The sequence below is a fragment of the Rattus norvegicus genome, chromosome 9, assembly GCF_021556685.1.
Source record: "Rattus norvegicus strain SHRSP/BbbUtx chromosome 9, alternate assembly SHRSP_T2T, whole genome shotgun sequence".
Classification (NCBI taxonomy): Eukaryota; Metazoa; Chordata; class Mammalia; order Rodentia; family Muridae; genus Rattus; species Rattus norvegicus.
In genome coordinates, this window is record NC_141542.1 from 55,267,563 (window position 1) to 55,294,429 (window position 26,867).

General features: G+C 44.0%; 3 protein-coding genes and 1 long non-coding RNA gene across 11 annotated transcripts; 2 read left to right on the forward strand and 2 right to left on the reverse strand.

Annotated features, from left to right (window-relative positions):
* The first annotated feature begins 49 nt into the window (after positions 1-49).
* C9h2orf15 (similar to human chromosome 2 open reading frame 15) lies at positions 50-6,093 on the forward strand. 2 transcript variants are annotated; one of them, NM_001447410.1, is given in 2 exon segments: positions 50-202; positions 4,750-6,093. In NM_001447410.1, a coding segment is annotated over 1 exon segment (261 nt). In that variant the 5' UTR covers positions 50-202; positions 4,750-4,824; the 3' UTR covers positions 5,086-6,093.
* Positions 994-9,630, reverse strand: LOC148003690 (uncharacterized). The gene is made up of 3 exons (XR_015629476.1): positions 9,408-9,630; positions 7,776-7,964; positions 994-1,939 (listed from the first exon to the last, which is right to left on the reverse strand). It is a non-coding gene; the product is annotated as an uncharacterized LOC148003690 (long non-coding RNA).
* Positions 9,631-9,701: 71 nt separating this feature from the next.
* Positions 9,702-15,531, forward strand: Lipt1 (lipoyltransferase 1). 6 transcript variants are annotated; one of them, XM_087566049.1, is made up of 3 exons: positions 9,702-9,845; positions 11,214-11,327; positions 12,437-13,783. In XM_087566049.1, exons 2-3 carry the CDS (start codon positions 11,224-11,226, stop codon positions 13,551-13,553), a joined length of 1,221 nt encoding a protein of 406 aa, XP_087422175.1. In that variant the 5' UTR covers positions 9,702-9,845; positions 11,214-11,223; the 3' UTR covers positions 13,554-13,783.
* Positions 15,449-26,767, reverse strand: Mitd1 (microtubule interacting and trafficking domain containing 1). 2 transcript variants are annotated; one of them, XM_087566654.1, is made up of 7 exons: positions 26,532-26,767; positions 21,538-21,639; positions 19,108-19,244; positions 18,264-18,314; positions 17,471-17,586; positions 16,062-16,122; positions 15,449-15,916 (listed from the first exon to the last, which is right to left on the reverse strand). In XM_087566654.1, the coding sequence occupies exons 1-7, from the start codon at positions 26,680-26,682 to the stop codon at positions 15,821-15,823; spliced, it is 714 nt and encodes a 237-aa protein (XP_087422780.1). In that variant the 5' UTR covers positions 26,683-26,767; the 3' UTR covers positions 15,449-15,820.
* Positions 26,768-26,867: the final 100 nt, after the last annotated feature.

The following is a 26,867-nucleotide window of genomic DNA, read 5'->3' on the forward strand; positions in this document are numbered from 1 at the left end:
CCAGTCTCTTAGTAACCATCCTCCAGCCTGCGCTTGCGAGGAGGTAGCCGGAACGCGCAAGCGCGGTGGCCGTCGCCCGGCGCTGGCGCCCCTGCTGCGGTCCCAGGAACCCCAGGCGTTTCTAGCTGAGGGAGGCGGTTACTCCCTAGAGCTGCTCCGGTGCGCAGCCATCGTCAGGAAGCTGTGCTGTGGGAGCCTTAAGGTGGGGGACCCTGTCGCAGCTTCCTGGCGGGAGACGATCTGTCCTGGTGCCACGGGTCTGCTCGGGTCAGGATGGATCTGGGAAATGGCAGATCCAGCATTCATCTCCCCCATGCCAGTCGGGCATTTCTGTTCTACACGCCGGTCCTCTCTAGCACGCTTAGCAATGAAAATCAAGAAAGGATATAAAACCTCGTGAGATGTTAAATACTGTATCTGAAGGTTTTACCCCGAGTTTGGCTCCTACCAGCGAGCAAAATTGGGCCTTTTCTTATCCGACGTATTTTTTTTTCTATTCGAGAGCCTTAAAATGGCATCTCGAATCTTTCTAAATGGAAATGAGCCCCGCGCTGTGCTGCCATTGTTTTTTTTTTTTTCAGTTTAGCATGAAAAGTATTTTGTCATACTGCTTTTGTGAGTGCGTTACCGCTTCTACCCATCTTAGCCAGAAGGTTTTTTTTTTACCCCGTTTTTATTTATTTTATTAGGACGCAAAGTAAATAGGTTTCTTTGTGGCATTTGCCTTCAAAATTTGTTTCTGTTGTCCACTCCCCTTGCCGTTCCACTCCAGTGACCCCAGTGGTCCCTGCCTTTTTCATGTCACAGTGTTCTGTTACCCTCAAACCACTCTTTCCCGCCTCGCCTTGTAGTTTCGTGAGCTATGTCCACATTCACACCCGTATTTACCCCCTACATGTAAAGCTAGAATCGGCATGCAAGAACATAATGGCATTTGACTTCGTGAGTCTGTTATCTCATTTAAAATAATTTCCAAGTCCGTTTTTCTGCAGATTTCGTGACTTGTTTTTATGGTAGAGTCAAGTTTCGTCGTATATGTACAATGCTCCCATTATTGGTTCATCTGTTCAGGATATTTAGGCCGGATCCATTCCCTGGCTCTTGTGAATAGCGCAGCAATAAACAGGAATAAATAGTCAAGTGTCCCTGTGGTAGCGTGTGAAGGCCTCCGGGCGTATCAGAAGCAGTAACTCTAGGTCGCGGGTAGCTCTGTGTAGTTTTTTGAGAAGTCTTCACACTGAGTTCACGTCAGTTTGCATGCCTTCCAGCACTGTGAAAGGGCTCCTCCACATCCTTGCCAGCACTTGTAATTTGTTTTCACAATGATAGCCCTTCTGATTTAGGGTACAAACCTTAATTTGCACGCCCCCCCCCCCCCCAACCATGGCTAATGCTGTTCAGAACTTTTCAAAACATTTACTGGTCATTTATGTTTCTTCTTTTGAGAATGGCCCATTTCGTTAGCCCATTTATTGATTGTAATTTTTATCTGGGGTGGGGAGCAACAGTAAGTTTTAACGTCTTTGTAAATTTTAGCTTTAAATTTTTTGGTTATTTTATGAAAATCATTCAGCCTCAGTTCTTCAGTTGAAAACTGTTTTCTGGTGCCAGGCTTTGCCATAGTGTTTGTAATGAGTGAGAGTGCTTGGGAGGTAGAAGCAAGAGGATCTGGAATTCAAAGCCAGTATCATCTACAGTGAGTTCAAGGTCAGCCTGAACTGCATGCACTGGGCTACATGAGACCCATTTCAAAAAAGAAAAACTTGGGGTTGGAAAGCTAGCTCAGTGGTTAAGAGCACTTGATGCTGCTCTTCTACAGGACCCAGGCTCAATTCGCAGCATCGCTTAGATGACTCACAGCTCTCTAATTCCCGTTACAAAGGATCTGCTGCCCTCTTCTGGTCTCCACGGGCACTGCAGTCACACTGTGCACACATACCTGGCAGATATAGATAAAAATAAGTCTCAACAAAAATTAAAATTGATTTTTTTATTGCTGAAAGTTTGATGTTTTAAAAGAGAAGTCTTCCATTATAAAACATAGCCTGTCTAAACTGGCAGTGGTAGCACATACCTTTAATCCCAGTACTCAGGAGGCAGAGGCAGAAGGATCTCTATGAGTACAAGGTTTGGTCTACAGAGCGAGTTCCAGGATCGCCTGGGCAACACAGAGAAACCGTGTGTGTGTGTGTGTGTGTGTGTGTGTGTGTGTGTGTGTGTGTGTGTGTGTGTGTGTAGATAAGTTTGTTTATACACACACAGACACACATTCTCTGTATAATTTGTTCTGCCATTATCTTGGGAATATATAAAATAGTTAAATGACTATATTAAAGTACTTATGTATGGGCTGGAGAGATGGCTCAGTGGTTAAAAGCACTGACTGTGGGGCTGGGGATTTAGCTCAGTGGTAGAGCGCTTACCTAAGAAGCGCAAAGCCCTGGGTTCGGTCCCCAGCTCCGAAAAAAAGAACAAAAAAAAAAAAAAAAAAAAAAAAAAAGCACTGACTGCTCTTCCAGAGGTCCTGAGTTTCAAATCCCAGCAACCACATGGTGGCTCATAACCATCTGTAATGGGATCTGATGTCCTCTTCTGGGGTATCTGAAGACTGCTACAGTGTACTCATATAAATAAAATAAATAAATCTTTTTTAAAAACCCAAAAAAGTACTAATGCACTAAATCCTATAATTCATGATATTTTTAAGTTTCTTTCTATTAGCTTTTTGGCCTCTTCGTTACAGGTTATATTTTTCCTGCTTGTTTTCATGACTAACATGTTTGCTTTCAATCTTAAAATTAATTTAGTCAGCATGCAAAAATGGATTTATATGACATTTACATACATGTGTACCTACATAAAACTGCAAAATCCTGTTTTGCCTTTCCCTCCTATTTCCCCCCACACTACCCCCGACTTGTTCCTCTTCTCCCTCCCCAGTGTTCCCCCTTCTCTTTCATGTCCTTTAGTGCTTTTTCTTTTCTGCATGTATGTTTGGTATGTGCATGTGCGTGTGTTTACATGTAAATGGAAACCCATTGGCCTGTGTGTATGCATGGGTATCCTGAAGTAGACGTTTGCTGGCTTCCTGCTTTTATTGATTAAGACAGGCTCTCTCCGAGGTCCTGGAGCTGGCCAATTCTAGCTTGCCTAGCTGGCCAGCTTGCCTCTAGGATGCTCTGTCTCTGGTTCCCAGAGGCAGGAATTGGCAACATGTCTGCCTGGCTTTCCCATGGATTCAAACTCTGATCCTTGTGCTTGATGGCAAGAGCTTTATACACAGAACCGTCTCCCTAGCCATGGGTATGGGTTTTGTTTTGTTTTTTTTACATTTAGATTATGCATATGAAAGGTTCGTTTTAACATAATGTTTCATAGCCCCAAGGGACATAATTTCATCCTTCTTTATGTCTGAATAAAACTCAGTGGTGGATATATGCCACCTTTCCTTTGCACACTTAACTGTTGTTGGGCATCCAAGGTGAATCTATGTCTGGGTTGCTGTGAATAGTGTAGAGATGTGTGGATATCTCTCTGGAGTGATGACTTAGAGTCCTTTGGGAATGGAAGCAAGAGTGATACACCTGGAACTTATGGTGTTTCTCTGGGTTGCTTGAGCCCCCCTTACTGACTTCCTTAATGGCTCCATCAGTGTCCATTCCTGCTAGCAATGAATAAGGACTCCTCTTCCCCTTGCTTCTTCAGCCACATTTGTTGCCATTTGTTTTCTTGACAGTAGAGGGGCAATATAGATTCGCAACAAAGTTTTAATTTGAATCTTCCTGGTAGTGAAGGAGCGTTTGGTGATTATTTACTTAACCTAGTAGCAATGAATTGAAAGTTTTTATTAGTGAGAATTATAGATAGGACTAAGAGAAGTTGAGAAGTTCAATTATTTTTCTGAAATGGAATAAACATAAAATCAAGAAAATTCCTCTTTACAAAACCTTTTGGAGACAGGAGAGGTGGATCGGCAGTTAGGAGCTCTTGCTCATTTAGAGGAACTGGCCTTGACATGTTGGCTCATAACTCTAGTTCCAGGGGATCCAATGCCCTCTGCTTGCCTCTATGGGTACCAGGCGTACACATGGTACATGTATATGCATCAGCAAGACATTCATAAGCAACAAATAAATTAATAATTAAAAATACTTTCAAGGAGATTGACAAGGTAGCCTAGGGGATAGAGGCATTTGCCACCAGCCTGGTGTCACAGAAACCAGAAGGTAGACAGTGAGAACTGACTTTCAAAAGTTGTTCTCAGTAATTCTCTGACTTAAACATGCATACGTGCACACTGGGGCACCCACATCCACAGATAGCGAAAGAGAGACAGAGACAGACAGACAGACAGACAGATAGACGGGGTGGGTGTAAGTTTTAGCAGACCTTCAAGGAAAAAAATGGGCCCCACATTCTTTCTCAAAAAGAAAATGTAAATAAATGTAAAGGGGCTGGAGAGACAGCTGATCCCATAAGAGTGAGTTCTGCTCTTGTAGAGAATCCGCACTCTCCGGCATCTACATTGGGCGATGTTCAAGGATCTGGGCTCACTGGGCATTGCACCTACCTACACAAATCCACACACAGACATGTAATTAAGAGTAAAAATAAAATCTTTTGCTAAAAAAGAGAAGCAGTCATGGAAGGGTAGAGCGCAGTTCTGTGTTCTCACCATCAGAAAACTATTCCGCTCAGAGAGACATCACCGTGAAATTGTGGGTTCACTTGTTACCGATTTTCTTTCAGTAATACAATTGGAGAACCATTTCCACTTCTTAAGAGAGGTCCTCACACTCCTCTAATGTTTGACCAGCAGTCCTGATGGGATTTTTGCTGAGTAAAGCTGCTGCTACTCACACACCTGCTGGGCCGATAGATCCGAAAGGGAATGATCACTTAATTGGGGGAGCTGAGAAGAGTAAGGCGGGACCAGTGACTCGGTTATTTCAAGACGCCAAGAAAATAAAGTTAGAAGACATAAAACAAGAACACTACACAGGAAAGGAAGGAGCTGACACAAGAGGGCGTTCCATGGGCTTTGTGAAGGAAAACGATGGCCTGATAGTGACAGATTTGGAATGAAGTCGCCTGGACATTTACCAAAGAGACCAAAAGTTGCTTTTGATAAGAGGATGTGTTCGATGTAGCCAAAGCCCGTTAGGAAGCCTAACAAAAAGAAGGAAGAGAGGGCAGGCCCTTCTGAATCCAAAGTGGATTTCTGTGGGCTCTATCCTATCCCTGTCAAGCACCGCAGGTATTTTCACTAAATTTCTGGTGTTAACACACTTTACTGTAATTATAATAAACCTTTTAGCAAGTAATCAGAAGGGGTCTAAGCAAAACAGGACTACTTCACACCTCCTGCGGCGAGTACTTTAATACACTGAACTTCCGGTGTGGGAGTTTGCCATGGAGCCCTCTTCCTTCCTACCTGTTCTGCAAAAGAGCTCTGCTGACAAGAACCATAAGCCACCTGCCTTCAGAAGCACTCCTCACCCTGAGTCTCTTCTGATGGATTGCCTTCATTTCAGAGTTAGGAAGTAGTTCTTTCCAATTGTAATTGTTTGTCTTGTGGTAACTATCATTTTATAACACAGTATCTCCTGTGAGAAAAGCTAAACTTATATCTGTTGTCAGGACACCACTAGTATTGTCCCAAGTAACAATGGAAGAAAGGAAGACTACTTTGTATCTGAATACGTGGTGACTTGTAATCATTTATACGATACATGGGTTTCTGTGGTTGCCTGCTTGCTTGGTTCATTGTTTGGTTTCCATTTTGGCTTGATGCTGGGAGTGAATCAAAGGCATGGGACATGCTAAACTTGCAACTCTACCATTAAGTTCCACCTCGTGTTTTGAACATGTTCTTGTATGCTAATATTTAATGACTGTGGGCTGGAGAGATGGCTCAGTGGTTAAGAATACTGACTGCTCTTCCAGAGGTCCTGAGTTCAAATCCCGCAACCACATGGTGGCTCACAACCATCTGTAATGAGATCAGATGCCCTCTTCTGGTGTGTCTAAAGACAGCTAGACAGCTACAGCGTACTCATAAACATAAAATAAAGAAACAATTCTAAAAAAAAATTTAATGACTGTATCTATTGCCTCACTGCACAATCTCCTTAATATTAACTAAAGGGTAGAGAACAGGGCATCTTGGGATTGGAGGGGAACAATATTTTATAAATCAGGCCAACACTAAAGAAATTAATCTTGAGCCTAGTATTAAAAAGGTAGTTAAGTTATTCCATCTATCCTTCGTGGTACCTAGTACCCTCAAACTGTAATCCCCAGTGAACAGGTTCTTCTGAATCAGGTTCCTTCTGTCAGATATTTCGTCAAAGCAAAAACTAACGTAACAAATTCACCTAATCCAGAATCACTCTTGGTGCTGGGAATAGAAGAGCCACTGCCTTCATTTCATGGTGGTGCCAGAGAAGACACAGGCAGTCAGCAGTAACGTACAATAAAAGCTGCGGTGTGCAGTGTGCCGTGAAAAAGGAAAGGAGAGCACTTGAAAAGCCACGAAGGCAGCTATCACATGTGTGTGATTTTAATGGTTGCAACTAGGAAGGCTTCTCTGGAGGTGGCCATAGCTTCAGCTAAGTGGCCATCCAAACAGCTAATGACAGCGGTGTTCCCAGTGAGATGGAGCAGGATACAGCGAGGGGTCAATGTGAGATGTGGCCAAGAAAAGGAAGCGGGTAGATGCATTGAGGTTCCACAGAAGGATGAGCAAACTCAGTGCTGTAATTTTAGATCAAGTTTTCAACAATGGGACGAAGCTCAGTTTTTCATTTGGATGCTCTAACACCCTGCCCTCCATTACACCATACTGTGTAAAACTGTGTTGTTGGTTTTGTTTTGTTTTGTTTTGTTTTTTTCCGGAGACTCCATTGTATAAGCAAATTCGACTCCATTTGGGAGATGACCGCACTTGGGTGAACATATGACCTATACTGTCTGTCTTGCACCCCGCAGAAGCACAGACTAATAAATGACTTGTGGTGGACTGGTTTGATAGGGAACACATGCTGTATTGGGATGATATCAGAGGACTGTAAGGTGGGCTCAGCAGGTAAGACACATGCCTCCAAGCCTGACTATTTGAGTTTGAAGGAAAGAAAGAGCCAACTCCTGCATGCTACCCTCTGACCTCCATAGCACACATACATAAAAAAATAAGTGAAAACATAATGAAACGCCAGGAGAACATACTAGATACATAGGCCATGGAAATCAGACCCCACAGAGAGGCCTATGACTGTGATGCTGATGGCCACACTATCCTGTTGTCTGACTATCCAGTGTGGGTCTGTGTGAGAACATGACAGCTCCCAGCTCTCCCAGGGGCTTCAGCCTCATTTTGTTCCAGCTCGTTAGCACAGACTACTCAAACTGCCATCTGCCCGCTGTTTGCTTCTCCAGACCCGTGTCTATCTGTCCACCCACTTGCTCTTATGGGCCAGGTTCCGCCCTTTCACCTCCGCAGCTGGACTCAACTGTACAGCTCAACTCTGACCCCGTAGCCTGACTATAGCAGCAGCCACATCTTTTCCAAAAACATAATCTGGTTTTTATATCTGACAGCCATAGACTCCTTTGCTTTTCTGTCAGTTTCTAGCTTCGGGCTCTCGGATCTCTTTGAAATGACTTAAAACTCCTTGTTTCTTTAACCCTCTGTAGTCATTCTGTGTAATGGTTCTTCCTGGCTGTCAACTTGACTATATCTAGAATGAACTACAATCCAGAATCAGGAGGCTCACCTCTGATCCAGATCTTGAAGTTTCTGACCTGGATCTTGGCTTGGAGATCTTGAAGCATAGTGGCTCTGAATCCAAGGAGACTAAGGCAAGGAGATTTTTGAGTTCAAGGTTGGCCTGGGACAAAACAAGTCCCAGATCTAGGCATGGTGATACACACCTTTAATCTGGGCCACATCTTCTGCTGGGGACCTACATAAGGACATTGAAAGAAGGAAGATTCGATCTTCTTCACCTGCTTGCATTTACTTGCCAGGACAACTGTTGGAGTCTACTAGTCTTGTGGGACTGAGCAACTACTAGATCCTTGGACTTCCCATTCACATCTGACCATTGTTAGACTGGGAGTTAGGCTACAGACTGTAAGTTATTATAACAAATTCCCTTGCTATATAGAGACTATCCATAAGTTCTGTGACTCTAGAGAACCCTGACTGATACATTCTGTAACTTACATATATACATACATATAGATTGACTTGCTGTATAGTGTGTGATCTCAGCCTTAATATGGTGATTAATATTTAAATAAGAGAACCTGGGCTGAGCCCCATGCTAATGCCTTTAATCCCATCCCTTGGAAGGCAAAAGGCAGGAAGATCTCTGTGAGGCCAGCCTGGTCTGCTTAGTGAGTTCCAGGCAAGCCTGACTTACAGAGTGAGACCCTAGCTCACACACAAATAGAAGTTTTAAGAAGAGCAGACAGAGCTGGGCATGGTGGAACACACCTTTCATTTCAGCACTCCAGAAGCAGAGGCAGGTGGATCTCTGTGCATTCGATGCTAGCCTGGTCTACAAAGTGAGTTCCAGGACAGCCAAGACTACACAGAGAAACCCTGTCTTGGGTTGGGGGACTGAGCAGAGAAAGAAGAGGAGAGGGAGGAGGAGGAGGAGGAGGAGGAGGAGGAGGAGGAGGAGGAGGAGGAGGCAGAATAAGACTCAGGAGAGGAAAATTGCCATCACCAGAGGACTATAAAGCATGTTTGTCATTGGAAATTCCAATGGAGAAGCTGAAGAAGTAGAAAAAGAGAGTAACTGGTCAAAGGACAGACATCTTAGAGCAGAGTGGAGAACTGAAGGAAGGTCACGTGAAGGAAATTAAAAAAAAAAAAAGCCTGTACCAGCTCAGATTTCAAAGAATACAATTTAGAAGCAGATTACTAATTTAGTAGCCCTATTAAGGGCAACACTACGTGGGGCTATTTTGATAACTAGCAAAATTCCTACAATGATAAATGAAACAGTATCCCTTCCCACCCTCATAATACCATCCAGCAGAAGAGCGACCTCATCAAAGTTGCAATTAACAGACAGGAGGTGTGCCTGTGCTAATTTACATACCCTGGTATAGCTCTGTTCATTTACTGTGTTAAGAGGAGCAAACCGAACACAAGTGCTTCTTACTCCAAGAGGCAAGGCTGGAAGGCTTCCATTCTAACTGAAGGAGAGACTGGTTTCTGTGAAACCAGATCGAGGGGTGACCACAAATTCTTGGAGCTCTGCTCATCAAGAAGTGGGTCTATGATCTCGCTCTTTAACTCGTCTGACTTTTGTTCCTGAGGCCTTAAGAATGTGGCGGAAGTGCTGCCTCCAACTGCCTTGAATCAACCGCCCCAGGGGCTAAACAGAACCTACCTGAGTGTGAGTAGAGACTGCACTGAAGGAAACCAGCATAGGAATAACCCAGCTCGGGAATCCCTAGGACCTTAAATTCTTTGAGAGTTACTCGAAAGCGACCTGTGCCCTTTCCATGAATCTAGTTTTAAATGCATTGCCCGGCTAGGAAACACCCTTGAAAGTCAAGAAGGGACAGAAAAGGTACAGGAGCTCCGACTTCAGGCTTGACCACGCCCCCTCTATGTCCTAGAGGTGGTTTATCCAGGGGGCGGTCTTTCCAGGGAAGTGCTCTCCGGGGGCGGGCCTCTGGGCGTGGCTGGAGAGGAATAGCCAGCGACAGCGTCTCGCAGGACCAGTGCTCTAGGTCCCACGTGTGTTGATTGAGCTTTAATTTGCAGAAACGCTGCTGCGGGCGCGACCGGAAGTGGCAGGTGGGTGAAACCGGAAGCAGATCCGGTAGGTTCTTTGCGGGTTGCGGAGGCACATTCTGAGCATGAGTGGGTGCTGCAGTGAGCACGCGTGCGTCGCGGAGCACGCGTCGCTTGGGCCCCTCCTGCTGGTACTGAAAGCTGTGCAGGTTACACCTGGTGCTCCGGACAACGTAATTTCACTATTAGGAACAGTTGATTTCTCATACGGCGGAGAGCAAACTATAGGCATTCAATGCCAGTCGCGTGCCTGCTCACGAAGAGTAGAACTTAAGTACGCAATCACTTCCAGGCTGGGATCGCATTGTTAGGAGGGTAGCAAATAGTTTTGGTAAGGCCTTGTGAGGAAGGTGAACCTGTGGCTTGGGCTTGAATTGCTCTCCGTATGGGAGAAGCATATGTTGGCAGTGCAGAAGTGTTTCCCAGAACATGGAAGTAAGAGCCCTTTGAGAAAAAATTTTGAAACACTAAGAATGAACGTGAATGCAGAGACCTGGGAGGTCGCTTGGCGGTCTCAAATCTAGATTGAGCCAGTTGCTGAGCCCTATTCTTTGATCAACTAAAGCTTTTAAAATAGAGTGTAGGTGGGTGTATTAATTCCTCACCGAGGGGTAGCTGGCCAACACAAAACAAACTCCACAGGCTGTGTGTGTTTGTGCATTTTTTGCCTCGCAGACCTTTTGCTTATTTTGACTTTACTTTTCATAGGTTTTTGTTTTTTAAAGTTGGGTGGATAGGGAGGTGATGGGATCTGTGAAAACGGGGAAGGGAAGGAACATGATCAAAATATATAATTTTTTTCAACTAAAAAAAATAAAATATGAGTGCAGGGCACTATGTAAAGTGACTTTGTAGAAGCAAAATTCCCCCAGGCTTTCAAAAGCTGGACTGTTTGATTTAGTCCAGAGTCAGCTACAAAGGAGAAACACATTTGTCTCAGAGGGTATGAGCATGCCTTCAGCCCGGGGGCAGAGGCAAGTAGATCTCTGTGAGCTCAAGGTCAGCCTGGTCTACAGAGGTATTTTCAGGACATCCAAGGCTACACACACCCTGTCTGGGGGTAGGGAGATTATGTGTTCTAATAACTAGAGTAATTTGTGATTCATAATAATCATTTAGTCTAACTCCTTAATCTTGACTCTCATGTAACCATTTTATGAGGCCTAGATTAATAGTCCTATTTAAACTCAACTCACAGATTTCCAGTCTTCTCTGTTCTGGCCCTGGGTTTGCCTTCCCTGTAACTCTGCTCACCTTTATGTAGTTCACTGATGAATCTCAACTGCCAAGGACAAAGCATGCCTTGTAGTAAATGCAGAATATGTCAGATTATTTAATTCACACTGTATATCTATGCCTGGATGAACGGAGTGTTTTTTTGGTTTTTTTTTTTAAGGGCTGTTAAAATGCATGAATTAAACAAATATGCAACCAATTCAATGAATTGGATCATTTCTAGAACCCTTATTGAGATCTCTGGCAAATTGTGGACTGTAGTTAATGTATCAAGGTAAATTCCAGTTTGACATATTTCTTAGGAATCCATGTACACTTGAAAGAAGACATGTTAAAACGTTAACAAATTAGATTGGAAGAGAAGACCCTGTAATCACAATTTCAGTTCATCTCATGTGCTCTTGAATTCAACTAAAGGCAATTGGATCAGATAGAGATTAAACTACTGGTCTTAAGCTATTCAATTAGTTGCAAAGCAAGCATTAAAATATAAAAGCAACTATTTTACCTTAACCTCTGTATATGTTAACAAGAGTGACTAGCTTCACCTTAGGAAAGCATGTCACAAGGTCTTTTTCAAATCCCAACCTCAAAGGACACATTCTAGTTTATTAGTATCCCAGACATCATGACACCTGTTCCGGGATGTTTCTCCCTCGGATCACCCAGGAAGAGGATCTTTGGCCAGTGAGTCTAGACAATCACCAAGCTTCAGGTTGAGTGAGACGATGCACAAATATGTGCACACATGCACACCACACACACACACACAGTGGCATAAAAACAAATTAATGGTAAGTGAAAGCCAGGAATGGCAATATATCTATATTCTAGTTGAAGCTAGAGCAAAGGGACTATTTGAACCCAGGGGTTCGAGGTCCAGTGGGTAACTTAATGAAGTCTCATATCCAGGAGGAAAATGAAATAACAGTGCCATTACACTTTGGGGGGAAATGTGTATGTGTAAAGGTGTATACACATGAACAGAAACAAAAGAGGTTGTTTACACTAAAATGTTAATTGATTATCTCCAGATGGTAGGATTCTGGATTATTTCATTTTTCTTTTTTTGTTAATCTAATTTTTTCTCAATGAAAATGTATTATGAATTCGAAATAATTTATTTGGCTTTGCTGTACCTTATTTAATGTGTTTACTCCATACCATTTAGTTCAGTTTAGTTGAAATTATCTAAAGTTTATCTTCATTGATTTCCTTTGGTCACTCTATTAAAGACTAAAGACTAAAGGTAAAAATGAAAATAAAGGCAACTGGTCTGGACTCTTTGATAAGGTTTTGATAATTACCAAATAGATAAAGAATGGAATTTAATTGTCTTTTTTTATTGAATTAACTTATCTTCTTTTGTCTTATTTTTAAAAGCATGCTAATTCCATTTTCAATGAAGAATTGCTTCCGACTACTTTGTCAGCACAAGGTCCCAACAGCTGGCTTTAAAAGCCCACCCACACATGGGCTCATTTTACAGTCGATCTCCAATGATGTGTATGAAAATCTGGCTGTAGAAGACTGGATCCATGACCACATACATCTAGAAGGGAAGCCGATTCTTTTCCTTTGGAGAAATTCTCCTTCTGTCGTCATCGGTAGGCATCAGAATCCATGGCAGGAATGTAACCTCCATCTGATGAGACAGGAAGGAATAAAACTGGCCCGGAGGAAGAGTGGAGGAGGAACAGTGTACCACGACATGGGTAACATCAATCTCACCTTCTTTACCACCAAAACCAAGTATGACAGAATGGAAAATCTGAAACTAATTGTGAGAGCTCTGAATGCTGTCCAACCCCAGCTGGATGTGCAGCCTACCAAAAAATTTGACCTGTTACTCGATGGGCAGTTTAAAATCTCAGGAACCGCATCAAAGATCGGCCGGACAGCGGCGTACCACCACTGCACCTTGTTATGCAGCACCGACAGGACAGCTCTGTCTTCCTCGCTGAAGAGTCCCTACCACGGGATAAAGAGCAACGCCACTCCCAGCATCCCTTCCACTGTGAAAAACCTTCTGGAAAGAGATTCCACGCTGACCTGTGACGTTCTGATGAGTGCTGTGGCAGCAGAGTATGCAGCGTATCATCAAATTGATGACCATGTTAACCTTATAAACCCTGCAGATGAGACTGTGTTTCCTGGAATAAACAGCAAAATCAAGGAACTGCAAAGCTGGGAGTGGGTTTACGGCAGGACACCCAGGTTTACCGTGGACACCATGTTTCATGTGCCGCATGGGCAGGCGTGTTTGGAAATCCAAGTGTTCATGGACGTAAAGAACGGACGAATCGAAACCTGCGATATTAAGGCACCCGATCACTGGCTGCCACTGGAAATAGGTGACAAATTAAACTCAAGTTTTATTGGCAGCAAATTCTGCCCCGTTGAAACCACGCTGCTAACAAATATATTACTGAGGACAGACGACCATCACTTACAGAGTAAATTGAACATTCTGTGTGAAAAAATCAGGGGAATGATGTGACCCCGATAACTTTCTTTACGCTGGCAGTTTCAGTGAGAAAGAATTTTAAATTACAATTGATTTTATGTCTCTTTAAAAAAGAAATAGGGGTGTCAGGTTCTTGAGGTGGCCTGTTCCTAGTTTCCACTCACAAACTTTGATTGATAATCTGTTAGTTTTGGCCCTCGGAAATGAGCCCTTAGTGCCCCATCCTCTGTCATTTCTCCTCTCATTAAACTTCAGACAAGAAACTATGTTCTTTTCCTTAAGGCTAACTCCCTACCTGGATTTTGTTTGTCCTCTCCTGCTTGTACCATTGGGGATTTTTGTTGTTGGTTTGTTTTTGTTTTGTTTCATTTAAAAAAAAAAAAAAACAGGGGGTGTTAGTTAGGGTTTCTTTTTTTTTTTTCTTTTTTTTTTTTCGGAGCTGGGGACCGAACCCAGGGCCTTGCTTTTGCTAGGCAAGAGCTCTACCACTGAGCTAAATCCCCAACCCCTTAGTTAGGGTTTCTATTGCTGTGACAAAACACCATGACCAAATGCAACTTGGTCTTACAGTTCCAGTCAGAGGAATTCAGGTAAAAACTGATGTTGTGGCCATGGAGGGAGGCCTGCTTACTGGCTTGCTCAGGACCTCCAGCCCAGGGGTGGCGCTGCCCTTAGTGAGCTGGGCCCTTATCAACTGTAACCCAAGAAAGTGCACCACACTCGTCCACAGTCCAGTCTAGTGGGAATGTTTTTCTTTATTAAGGTTCCTTCTTCCAAAATGACTATAGCTTGTATCCAGTTGACATATAACTAGTCAGTACACGGTCTCAGCATGCAGCCCTCACCAGGGCAGAACTTGCTACTTGGACGAGGATGGCCTCAGACTCCGAGATCTTTGTGTGTGTGCTTCTGACTCCTGAGTGCTGGGATTAAAAATGTGCTTCCCCCATGGCCAATGATTTACATCTGCCTGTTCTTTTGGGTCTTTAACCAAAGTCAGTCAGTATACCCTTTTCCCCAAACTGAGATCCCATTTGTCAGTTTTACTTTTCCAAGTTTTCACTTTCCAAATTTCTTCAGAGAGTAACATCACTGTTGGCTGCTTCTTAACTCTACCACTAATCCATTTTGCTCCTACAGTACTGGCTATTTATTGTGTATGCACTGTATACCAAGCACTGAAAGGCACTTCACAGTATATGAAATTACCATGGATCTTGAAGAATCTCCTGCATCAATGTGGTATAAAGAATGCTCCCCAATTATCTCTGATTGGTTAATAAATAGCTGAACAGCCAGTGATTGGGCAGAGGAGATAGGAAGGCTGGACTACTGATGGGGGCGGGGCGCGTGTCCAGGGAGAAGGTCAGGAATAAGGAGGAACTGCCAAGGGAGTTCTTCATGAGGACAGCTACAGTAAAGCAAACCAAGGAAAGACTAAATACAAGTGAGTTGGGGACTTGGGGGCGTGTGGCTGGGAAGTAGCTAAGATAGTATGGAGGGTTAGGCATAGTATCTGCTCGGTTATTGTGCTTAAAGCCTGTTGACTAAATCAGTAGGTCTCTGACTCAATTATCTGGGAGCTAATTGGGTTAGAAAAAAACTGCCAGGGCCGGAGAGATGGCTCAGCAGTTAAGAGCAGTACTCCGAGCTACAACTTCAGCCACATGTACATTTTTTTTTCTCATGATTAGGCCCTCAGTCTCTCACAAGCACTGTGAGCCATGATTTTCATTTAGGAACACTGAATTCCTAGGAGCAAAACGATCATCCATCCGGTTTCCCTCATAACAGCTGTGCCACACTTGGTGGGCTACTCTCCGACAGTCAGGCGGAGGCTGGTAAAATCTTTCAGTTAACTGTGTGACTTCAGAGGAAACACTGTAAATCTGCTGAACAGTGTGTTCACAGATGAGTGGACCCAGAAATCAGTAGAAATGTAAACATTTATTGTTAAATTCATACATTATAAAAATATGTTCGGAGTAAATAAAAAAAAAAGCAGGCCCAATATCTGCTTGCTATGGTTTGTGCCCCCCAGGAGTTCATGGGTTAGAATCATGGTCCCTAGTTCAGCAGTGTTGAGAGGGGAAACCTCTGAGGTGTCAGGCTCTGCCTCACAAGCCTACTCTGTCTTTTTTGCATTAAGCCCTGTGGGATGCAGAAGGAAGGTCCTCCCAGGTACCGAAGACCAAGCCTCCATCCTTTACCCACTCTCCAGTGTGCGCTGTTCAGTTCTAGCAACAGAAAATGGGCTGAGGCCACCTACGGCAGAAACGTGGATTTTGGTCATTATGGCATCATATTTTTTTTGTGTGCTTGTTGTGAAAAATGTCCACCGTTGTTTCATGACACGGCCTCAGGTCTAAATCACAGTATCCGAGAGAAAAACGGCCCTATAAAGAAAAGAAGGGCAATGTTAAAAGCGACTCACACGGAAAGACACGCATGATGTTACGTGGAGGCCGGGAGCCCAGGAGCCCATGAGAACAAGTATGAAAACAAACAGTGCTCGCACGGAGTCATAAAGCCATAGCCTACCTGTGGTTTCTTAAAGTAATCAAGGCCCCTTCCGATTTTAATCATCCATCCATTGTTGAACCTATTGAAATCAGTGTACAGTATTATATTCGAGTCATCTGAGTCAGGCAGGTTTTTAAAGTTGGTTAAGAATCAACAAGATCTCCCCCTAAACCAAGAAAAGCATGAGTGGAATCAGACTGGGGTTGGTCCAGAGCTGCGTGTAAGAAAAACAAAAGGAGCACTGAAAACCATCAGCTAACCTGGTTAGGGGAGGAAGAACCGGTAAAGGGAAAGCCACTTTTGAATTTCAGCTTGCCCAAGCTCTTCTCCACTAACAAGCGGTTTGCAAGGCCCTTTCAGGAAGAGTGTGGTGATGTTTCAACAGTGCCTGTGATAGCTATTCTGGCTTTCAACTTGAGAACATCTAGAATTAACTAATGCTCAAATGGCCGTGCACACCGGTAAGGGATTTTTTTTTCTTTAATTAAACATTTTGATGTGCGGAGACCCACTTCTAATCACCATCTTTTGAGATGGGAAGATCTGCCTTTAATCTGGGCTGTGCCTTCTGCTGGCAGCCTATATAAAGCTCATGACATGGAAGACGGAAGCCTGCTCTATTTTCCTGCTTGCTCTCACCACTCTGTCACCAGCACTACAGCCTACTTCTCCAGGATTCCAGTGTATAACGAAGACCAGCTGAAGCTCCCAGCTTCATGGGCTGAACAACTCTGGGTTCTTGGTAAACAGTCATTGTTGGACTAGCTGGACCACAACTTGTAAGCCATTCTAACAAATCCTCTGTGTGTGTGTGTGTGTGTGTGTGTGTGTGTGTGTGTTCTGTCCCTCTAGAGAACCCTGACTGCCACAGTGCCACTATGCAGAAAAGAGATGGGAACTGGGATCCCAAGGGTAGTCCAGACACTGACCTCTGTTTCAACAATAGCGACACTGCCATCCACTTTAGCTTCTGATTTACTTCTTATTAGAAACAGGGTCTCTTTTCTGTATCATGTGAAATTTACTAGGCTAAAGGGAAGGAAGGATCACTAAGAAGCTGTGTCTACATTTCCTAATTGACAGCACACTGCTATAACATACCACTAAAGCCACACTGGGTAAACAGTAATTTACTATCTCCTATAGTTGGCTCCTATAGTGGCTATGGTCTGCAAAGAAGAGCTCTTTCCCACATGACACAGGACCTGTACATATTACTTGACTAAGAATTAACTCACTCTTAAGAGGTAAGTCAAGGGGTTTTTTTTGGTTTTTTTTTTGTTTTTGTTTTTGTTTTTGTTTTTTGTCCAATGTGCAATTACTAAATTTGAGCTTCATTTGCAGTTTGTATATTTAACAATATGTATATGATTATATTACATTAGAATTTTTAAAGTATATGAAAAAGTAAAACATTACACACTAACCTAATTTCTCGGTCATGGATAGATGAAGAATAGTTTATTTCCAAAACCACTCCGTGACTCCTGAGGGACTGCTTTATTTCTTCCAGGCCACTACTTTGCTGTGTGTTCCCAAAACCCTATTGATAATATGAAGCATAATTTACTGCCTCTGTTATTAGTAAGTTACATTATCCACAAGCTATACAATACCACAGAGAGATTAAACTGAAAAGATTTATATCGATTTCAACATTGCTGCCTCAAAGAAGCAACCGACAGATGAGTAATTCTTTTCTTTTTATATTGTTTTTATACAAACAATTAAACAATTGTGAATATCACACAACTGCCTCCTCCCTCTGCCTCCGTGTTGCTAGGAGCACAGGCATGTGGCACCATGCTGTTTCTTAAATGTACCTTAGTGACGATGCTCGGTTATCCGTGTGGGGCTGCCTACTCCTTAGACTAACCCTGGAAAGTCTAATTCTTCAGGTACACTTCTACTCTAGTCAAAATCAAGAAAGACCCAGCGACAGTCTAACGCCAGGCCCATGGAGTAAAGGACAGAACAGTCACTGGCGCAGACTGCAGGGTCACTGAGACCACACTGATAAACTCAAATTCATAGAGTTCAACAAAATGATGGAATATGAGGTCAACGCTCTCAAATCAACAGCCTTTTTCTTAAGACAGTCTATTCTTGGCACGAAGGGCCCGACCAGGTAACCTGTAACTGACACAGTAAGTTCAGAAAGAATGAGGCTTTTCAGATACCTACTTCATCCCCAGAGGTGAGAAGGTGAATAGTCCTTACTTTACATGGCTTCTTAATCAGCATCTCACAGAACCGAAGGAAGTTATAGAGCTGAAAGGCATTGGGATGGATTAGTACTAGCTCCCCAGTTTTCCAGCAAGAACTGACTCTACAGTCATCAGCTGGCTGGGTCAGCACCAGCCTGCAGAGAAGGAACGATCTGAGCGCCGGCGGAAAGAACTGGAGAAAGCCTACAGTCCTGTCACTGTACCAGAGCCCGAGCCCGTGGTACACCTGGAGGAACGCCTGGGGGCCTCCCTGATGAGGGAGCTCCTCCATCTGGTGGTGCGTCCTCGGGTCCTGCCACCGAAGGGGTGGGTTAAGTCGACTCAAATAAAGGTGGCACAAAGTTCCACAGGTAAAGATACAAAGAACCTAAATACAGCAAGTTACACGGAAGTTTTAAATTTAAGCTGCTACAGTCAATTACTGGGCATAGTGCACAGGGAGCAAAATAAAACACTGCTTTATAAGTACTGCATCCGAAAGGAAACACCAGTGTCTAATAAAACTATTTAAAAGAACTGACTCTAGGACACCCTTCCCTAGCCAGATACTAAGATATCCACAGATGGTTCCATCCCTTATTTTAAGTGAGGTGGTATCAGGCCAGACGCCACACACCAATTCCTGGGCCCTTTAGACGGCCTCTAGACTCCGTATCACACAGTGGAGACACCATGCGTTACCACTGTCTTGTCTCGTTTGTGCCTGTTCAGTACGGATGGAATTTTTACCTATATCTCTGACCCTCCACTGAATCCATGGGTAGGTAACCCATAAACATGGGCAGCTGACTGTGCATTTAAAGTTGCATTCCATTATGTTTTAGTAAGCTACTTACCTGATGGGTCTGTCTAATGTAGGGGTCTTCTATCCAAACTTCTGTAACTGTCTCCTGTAGGTATTCTCTGAAAAGTGACTCGTAACTGAAACCAGTGGCATTCTCTTCTATTTTAATTTGCTTGTGATATTTTCCATCTATAAGACACAAGCTATGACATTGTGACCAGTGACCACTTTAAAAAGTTACACCTTCAGTCTTTCCTGTGGGGCACACACGTGGGTCCCCCGGGGGTTGAACTTAGGTCTTTACATTTGTTGGCGGGTGGTTCTACCCACTGGACCACCTCACCAGTGCCTGTGAGCACTTTCTTTATACGCAGTTATGTTTCATACAATGAGTAATCAGGATAAGTTACAATCTTTCAAACTTATTGACACAGAAGCTATCACACGCCTACTCTAGGCTGAAAACTGCAAAATGTTTCATACATATAAGGAAAGAAGACAAAATACTATTCCCAAGGAGATTCCTGCCTTCACAGAGGCTAAGCAAAGGGGACCATCCATTTTTTTAAACTTAAAATTTTTTTCTTTAAATTTAAATTAAAAAAGAATTTATGGGGTTGGGGATTTAGCTCAGTGGTAGAGCGCTTGCCTAGGAAGTGCAAGGCCCTGTGTTCGGTCTCCAGCTCCGAAAAAAAAAAAAGAACCAAAAAAAAAAAAAAAGAATTTATTTTATGCATATAAATGTCTTGCCTGCATGTATGTATTTGCACCACATATACGCAGTGTCTGCCTAAGTCAGAACACAGCCTTAGATTCCCCAGAATCTGAGTTAAAATGGCTGTGAGCTGCCATGTGGGTACTGGACACTGAACCCAGGAGTGGTTGGGGCGGGGGTCCTCTGCAAGAGCAGCCAGTGCTGTGCTGGGTCCTTCTCCCCAGCCCACAAGAGGTTACTTGAAAAAGCTTCCAAGAGAGGACTGACTGAGCCAGGCAGTGGTGGTGCACGCCTTTAGCCTCAGTACTCAGGAGGCAGGGGCAAGTGATCGATCTTTGTGAGTTCGAAGCCAGTTTGGTCTACCGAGTGAGTTCTAGGATAGCCAAGACTACACAGAGAAACCCTGCCTCAAAAACCAAGCCAAAAATGTGACCATTTGTATATGCTTGGTCCACAGTGTGGCACTATTAGGAGGTGTGGCCTTGGAGTAGGTGTGGCCCTGCTGGTATGGGTGTGACCTTGTTGGGGTAGTTGTAGCCCTGTTGGGAGTGTGTGTGACCTAGTTGGAGTGGGTGTTCCACTGTGGGTGTGAACTTTGAGACCTTCTTCCTAGCTGACTAAGGATGCCCAGTTTATTCCTGGCTTCCTTCGGATGAAGATGTAGAACCCTCAGCTCCTCCTGCACCATGCTCCCACCTTGATGATAATGGACTGAACCTCTGAACCTCTGAACCTGTAGGCCAGCCCCAGTTAAATGTTGTCCTATAGGAGTTCTCTTGATCATGGTGTCTGTGCACAGCAATGGAACCCTAACTAATACAAGGACTGACTGTACCAAGGTGTGGCTCAGACCCTGCCACAGTGGGCAGAACAGGACGAATCCAGTCGTATCCGCCTTCCTTCCAGACTGGCCACCTCAGATCTCGAACTTTTGTGACTAATGTGGGCCTTAAACATAAACAGCACCACGGAGATCAGAAGCAGGCCCTAGCACTGCAAGAAATGTAGCCCAGGCTGGCCACACACTTCTTACGTAGCTGAGGGTGACCTTGAATTCCTAATCCTTTTTCCTCTACCTCCCAAGTGCTGGGTCTACAGGTATATACCACACTGCCTTTTATTTATTTAATTACCTACTTATCTGTTTGTTTGGTTGGTTGGTTGGTTTGGTTTTAAGGTTTTTTGTTTCCTTGCTTGTTTGTCTGCTTGCTTTTGGTGCTAGGGATTGAATCCAGGGCATTGCACATGAGAAGCATGCTACAAAGTGTTTCAAGCAGACTTTTAGTGGTTCACACTCTGCGAACTGAATGAAGTTCTTATGAGACTATAAAATGAAAGAAAGAAAAAAACACCCAACCCAGGACAGCAGAGTTGCACGTGTTTCCTTAGCTATTCTAACGATTTTCATTTTTCATAAAAGGAAATACAGCTCTAGGATCCACATTCAGAGCTCTTCTGCAATGTTCTTAAATTGGGGTCCACACATACACTTCATACTGATCTACAGGTACCTTTAAAATGGTCAAGTTTTCCTCAGATGTTCAAAGGATGACTGAATCCCCAAGTCCCAAAATGAAAACCAGAAACTGTTAAGAACAATTTCTGTATGAGGAATAGAGAAACAGCACAAATTCACGAAGCTCCCAGGTACAAGTGGCCCAAACAACATCGAGCTCCAATAGGCAAGATCTTTGAACCCAGGGCCTCAAGCCCCACCCCCAACTCTAAGCCCAACCCCAAGTCATGTTGCAAAACTGAGCCTTTTACCTTCTTTTTCTTGATCTAAGTATTTCTTTATATTTTCTGCTCTATCCATGTAGCCAGAGATTTTCGTTCTGAGAGTACTTCTTTTACTGGACTCTTTGGTGCCTATGAATTGGAAAAAAGAACAAGGATTTCCTCAAGTTCAAGAACAGCTTCTCTATTTAGTCCAGCAATCTGTCAGGTTTCCCACAAAGTCCCCACCCTTGCAATGTGCTCAGATTCAGAGTGCTGAAGGGCACAAAACAGCTAGGTATGGCTTCAACACTGCTCACCTCGTCCTGATTAGCCACACGTTGGGAAGTCTAAATAATTAAGATACCATTTTCCCGATTACCAGCTTTTCTTTGAGGCCTCTGCATTACAGTTAAAGCTCAATCATTTTCCTAGCTACCAAAAAAACAAAACAAAGAACAAAACAACAAAACCAACCCACACAAAACAGTAAGTGATTTTTCACAATACATTATCAATAAAGCTTACGCTGACCCAACCCCAAACCACATCCCGTTCCCTTCTTCCTTTGACTTTCCTAATTAGTTTTTAATTTCATTTTTTAAACATCATGTTGATGTGTGTGTGTGTGTGTGTGTGTGTGTGTGTGTGAGAGAGAGAGAGAGAGAGAGAGAGAGAGAGAGAGAGAGATATCAAGGATTGAACCCAGAACCCAATGAATGCTTGTGATAAAAGGTAAATGGGTTAGAGAGAGAGAGAGAGAGAGAGAGAGAGAGAGAGAGAGAGAGAGATATCAAGGATTGAACCCAGAACCCAATGAATGCTCGTGATAAAAGGTAAATGGGTTATCACTGAGCAAGATCCCCAGGCCTCTGAATTCATTCGTGCTACACACCCAGGGTGAAATGAACAGATTAACCTATATCACAAACCCTTCTTCAAACCCTTAGTTTCAGAATGTCAGGCCTTTTGAGTTGTCTGCCGTCTTTTCATGAGTAAAGTGAATTTATGCATTGGGTCGAAAATATCAGAGAAGTCAAATGCCCTTCTTGGTGGATTCGTGTGTGTGTGTGTGTGTGTGTGTGTGTGTGTGTGTGTGTGTGTGTGTGTGTGTTCACTGACTATAACAGGAGTCAGTTTAGATTTCTCTAGTCATCCCTATCTGTAGGAGAGTACCTTGTACCCTTTAGCATCTGCTCATGTATGAGTATTGATCTTCACCTTACTTCCTTCAGCACGGTCTGATTCCTTTTCAATTCTCTCACTCTTGGGTTTTGCGAGGTAGTTGAGGATCACCCTATGTATCCCAGGCTGGACTGGAACTGCTTATCCTGCGCTGGTCTCAAACTTGTCATCTTCCCACCTCGGCCTCCATGGTCCTGGGATTACAGACTGTGCCAGCAGGCCTGGCATTCCCTTACTTTTGATGTGACTTGTTTTAAACTCATTTGTGTTGATTCAACATGTGTTCCTTGTCCCATCCTTGTATGACCAACCATTTTTCAGAAGCCCGTGTCTTTTTATAGAAGAATAGTTTTATAGAAGGGACAATCCTACCATGGCTTCTAGGCTCTCTCTGCCAACCAGCTACAAGTTCATGTAGGTTTGCTAACATGCATGTTTTATAAAGTATTTCTGTCTCTATCTGACTGCATGTGTACTTTAAAGCATGAGTTATGCTGACAACTTTGACCCAGTAAATTCATTCCAGCCTTCCTAGTTTCCTTCCTTGTAACTTACTTGACTACTTAGAAATATTTTCTTCACTTAAGGGTAGGGTACACAGAAGTAAGTTGCAGGATTCCTACCCCATACTTGTGCGAGAAAAAGGTTTACCAGCCAGCATATGATGCTTGCATGGTACTGGAGTTACCTTTTTAGTCCCTCCTGTCCCCACCCCCCAACCCCTTAAGACCAGATCTCATGTAGCCGGGTGTGGCTTCAAATTAAACAAGTAGTCAAGAATATCCTTGAACTTCTGATCTCCCAAGTGCTGGGATTATAGGTGTCCACCACCATGCCCAATTTTATAAGGTCCTGAGTGAGACCCAGGGCTCTGTGCAGGCTACATAAACTTTCAGCCAACTGAGCTATATCCTCCAGAGCTCTATCTCCCTCCTCCTTATGCTCTTCAACTGAGGAGCTCAGAATACTGTCAGTCACTCTTGATTCTCCCCTTCCTTTCTTCCTCCTTCCTACCCCTTTCTCACCCACAACACTTTAGGTAAAATCGTTCTCATTTGTTTCTGGCTTCATCCTTTCTCTATTTCCTCTGAACAAATAAACATTTTCTCTCTTCTCCTGAACATGGTTTAAGTGCCCACCCCGATTCCCCCCAACCCTGCCTAAGGTTCATGAACAGGAGGCTGAGTCTTGTGTGACAACATTAAAAACATAGAGCCTCTAAGTGGGGGGGGGTCGTCACTGAGGTGCCTGCCCCTGCAAGAGACTGATGCAGTTCCTCTATATTGCCAGTTATAGAAGCACAATACAGAGGCCAGCAAGATGGTATGGCAGGTGTGATGGTTTGTATATGCTTGGCCCAGGGAGTGGCACTATTAGAAGGTGTTGCCTTGTTGGAGTAGGTGTGTCACTGTGAGTATGGGCTATAAGACCCTCATCCTAGCTGCCTGGAAGTCATTATTCTGCTAGCAGCCTTCAGATGAAGATGTAGAACTCTCAGCTCCTGCACCATGCCTGCCTGGATGCTGCCATGCTCCCACCTTGATGATAATGGACTGAACCTCTGGACCTGTAAGCCAGCCCCAATTAACTGATGTCCTTGTAAGAGTTGCCTTGGTCACAGTGCCTATTCACAGTAGTAAAACCCTTACTAAGACAGCAGGTAAAGGTGCTTGCCACTAACTCTGAAATCCTGAATTCCATCCCTGGGACACAAATGGCAATGAGAAATGAGTTTGCCAACTTGTCCTCTCACCTCAGAGATACACACTGTGGCATTTTATTGCTAATCACAGATCTTATGGGGGCATTTTCTCCATTGAAATTCCTGCCTTTCAGATAAATCTAGCTTGGGTCAAGTTGACATAAAACTAGCTGCCATGCCTGGGGAGGGGAGAACGAGACAACACTGACACTACTGATATTTGGTAAGTGTGCTGCTGAGTTTAATGCCAACTGACATAAGCCAAAGTCATCTGAGAGGAGGGGACCTCAATTAAGAAAACACATTGCTGGGCATTAGGCGCATGTCTTTTAATCCCAGCACTTAGGAGACAGATCTCTGAGTTCGAGGTTACCCTGGTCTACAGAGAGAGTTTGGATAGCTAGGGCTACACAGAGAAACCCTGTGTGTGTGTGTGTGTGTGTGTGTGTGTGTGTGTGTGTGTGTGTGTGTGGTGTGTTTGGCCTCTGGCAAGCTTATAGGCCATTTTCTTTATTACTGATTGATGGAGAAGGGTCCAGCTCATTGTGGGTGGTGCCATCCCTGGGCTGGTAGTCTTGAGTTCTATAAGAAAGCAGGCTAAGCCAGTTATGAGGAGCAACCCAGTAAGCAGCATCCCTCCATGGCCTCTGCATCAGCTCCTGCCTCCAGGTTCCTGCCATGTTTGAGTTCCTGTCCTGACTTCCTTCAGTGATGGACTACAATGTGGAAGTGTAAGCCAGATAAATCCTTTCCTCCCCAGATTGCTTTTGGTCATGGTGTTTATCACAGCACCAGTAACCCCAACTAGAAGAGTAAGCTAATAAAGAAAAATTAAATTTTAAGTGGAGGTATTCTCTGTAGATAGATTAAGCTGCTCCCAGAAACATGACTTACACACACACTTAAATTAAAAATAAATACATAAATTCCAATTCTGGGAGAGGGCTACCTGTGAGGTCCTCCAAAATAATACAGGCTTACCCCTGCTTTTGAATGTCCGCCAAAACTAGTTCATAAGGCCCTATTGCTGGGGCTGGAGAGATGGTTCAGTGGTTAAGAGCACTGGCTGCTCTTCCAGAGGTCCTGAGTTCAATTCCCAGCAACCACATGGTGGCTTACAACCACCTGTAATGGGACCCGATGCCCTCTTCTGGTGTGTCTGAAGACAGCTACAGTGTACTCATATAAATAAAATAAATCTTTTTTTTTTTTAAAAGGCCCTATTGCTGGAGATAATGCACACCTTGGTCACAGGTCAGAGAGAGAACTGGGTTGAAAGTTGAAAGCGTCCTACTTGTTGGATAGTTCCACTGTGCTGGAAGGTGCTACAGAGGCTCCTGGGGGAGAACTGCCACACACTTTATTAAAACCAACCAGCCGGACAAGATGAGCCCATTGTGCAATCGTGGTAAATGCGGTACCTAACTGCATTCGGATTGGATGTGAAGTCTGCCTGACAGGAGGGGATCACATCTGGTACTGTAAACCTGACTAAAAATCATGACTGGCGCAGTCCTAGGTCCTAGGGGGATGCTACTGCTGTAGTTTTATTAAATCAACATGATGTACCTGTCAAACTGCCCTCTACCTCATGTTTATGCCCAGAGAGCAGTGCTGTTGTCTGTAGGGTCAGAGAAGCCTCCTCCACCAGTACTGAATAGTGACTGCAGAGACTGACCACTGGTTGCTGCGCACAGAATAAATGGCCGTGGAATGCGCCCCCATCTTGAGAATGAGTCTATATATAATCATTGATGGGGAGGGAGAGACCATTTATTCAGTGGTGTAGTCATTAGCAAGGTGCACCGTAAACAAACTTCCACCCTACTGAAACTCTATGGATAATAATTGGGATGAAGGCAGGAAGGAGAGACAGCGGGAGGAGAAAATCAAGTCACAAACTGACAACAACGAAGAATGAAATTCATTCAAACGCAAGACCTATCAAGTTTACATTTGGTTATGCCTCTTACGTTTCTGAATAGTGACCTACGCTCCTTCCTGATAACATCAGTCTATTGCAAAGGCCACCACCACCGTTATCCTGCAGAATATCAGAATATACCTCCTGGATTTGAATGCTTCCTGGTAAATAGTAAGTTTCGTTTTCCTAAATTTCGCTCAGTCCCAGATAGAGCGGAAACCGAAACTCGCTCACCTTTCAGAACCTGCAAGAGCATATCAATCCCCTCCTGGTAACACACCAGAGCCTGCTGGTACCGGGACTCTGCATCCAGCTCCACTGCCCGCTTTAGCACCGCCACCGCGGCAGTGCTGTCGGAATCCTGTCCCAGGCTGGATTTAGCCATCACTGCGACAACTCCCAGGCTCTCCCAGCAAATTCCCAGAGCTGACACACTGTGCTACAAGGAAGCGCACACGTGACGCCACTGCGCCTGCGCCGTCTTCTATGGCGCTTTGTGAATGGACCGGAACAAAAAAAAAAAGAAAACCTTTCACGGAACCAAAGAATCGTATGCACTGTTACGGCAAC

Excerpts from the sequence above, each read along its gene's own strand:
- Lipt1 (XM_087566049.1), top strand. The coding sequence starts at position 11,224 with ATGCATGAATTAAACAAATATGCAACCAATTCAATGAATTGGATCATT. Across the intron at positions 11,328-12,436 it reads ACTGTAGTTAATGTATCAAG|CATGCTAATTCCATTTTCAA; the intron begins GTAAATTCCAGT and ends TATTTTTAAAAG.
- Mitd1 (XM_087566654.1), bottom strand. The coding sequence starts at position 26,682 with ATGGCTAAATCCAGCCTGGGACAGGATTCCGACAGCACTGCCGCGGTG. Across the intron at positions 16,123-17,470 it reads ATCCATGACCGAGAAATTAG|GTTCAACAATGGATGGATGA; the intron begins GTTAGTGTGTAA and ends TGATTTCAATAG. Across the intron at positions 15,917-16,061 it reads ATTACTTTAAGAAACCACAG|GGCCGTTTTTCTCTCGGATA; the intron begins GTAGGCTATGGC and ends TTTTCTTTATAG.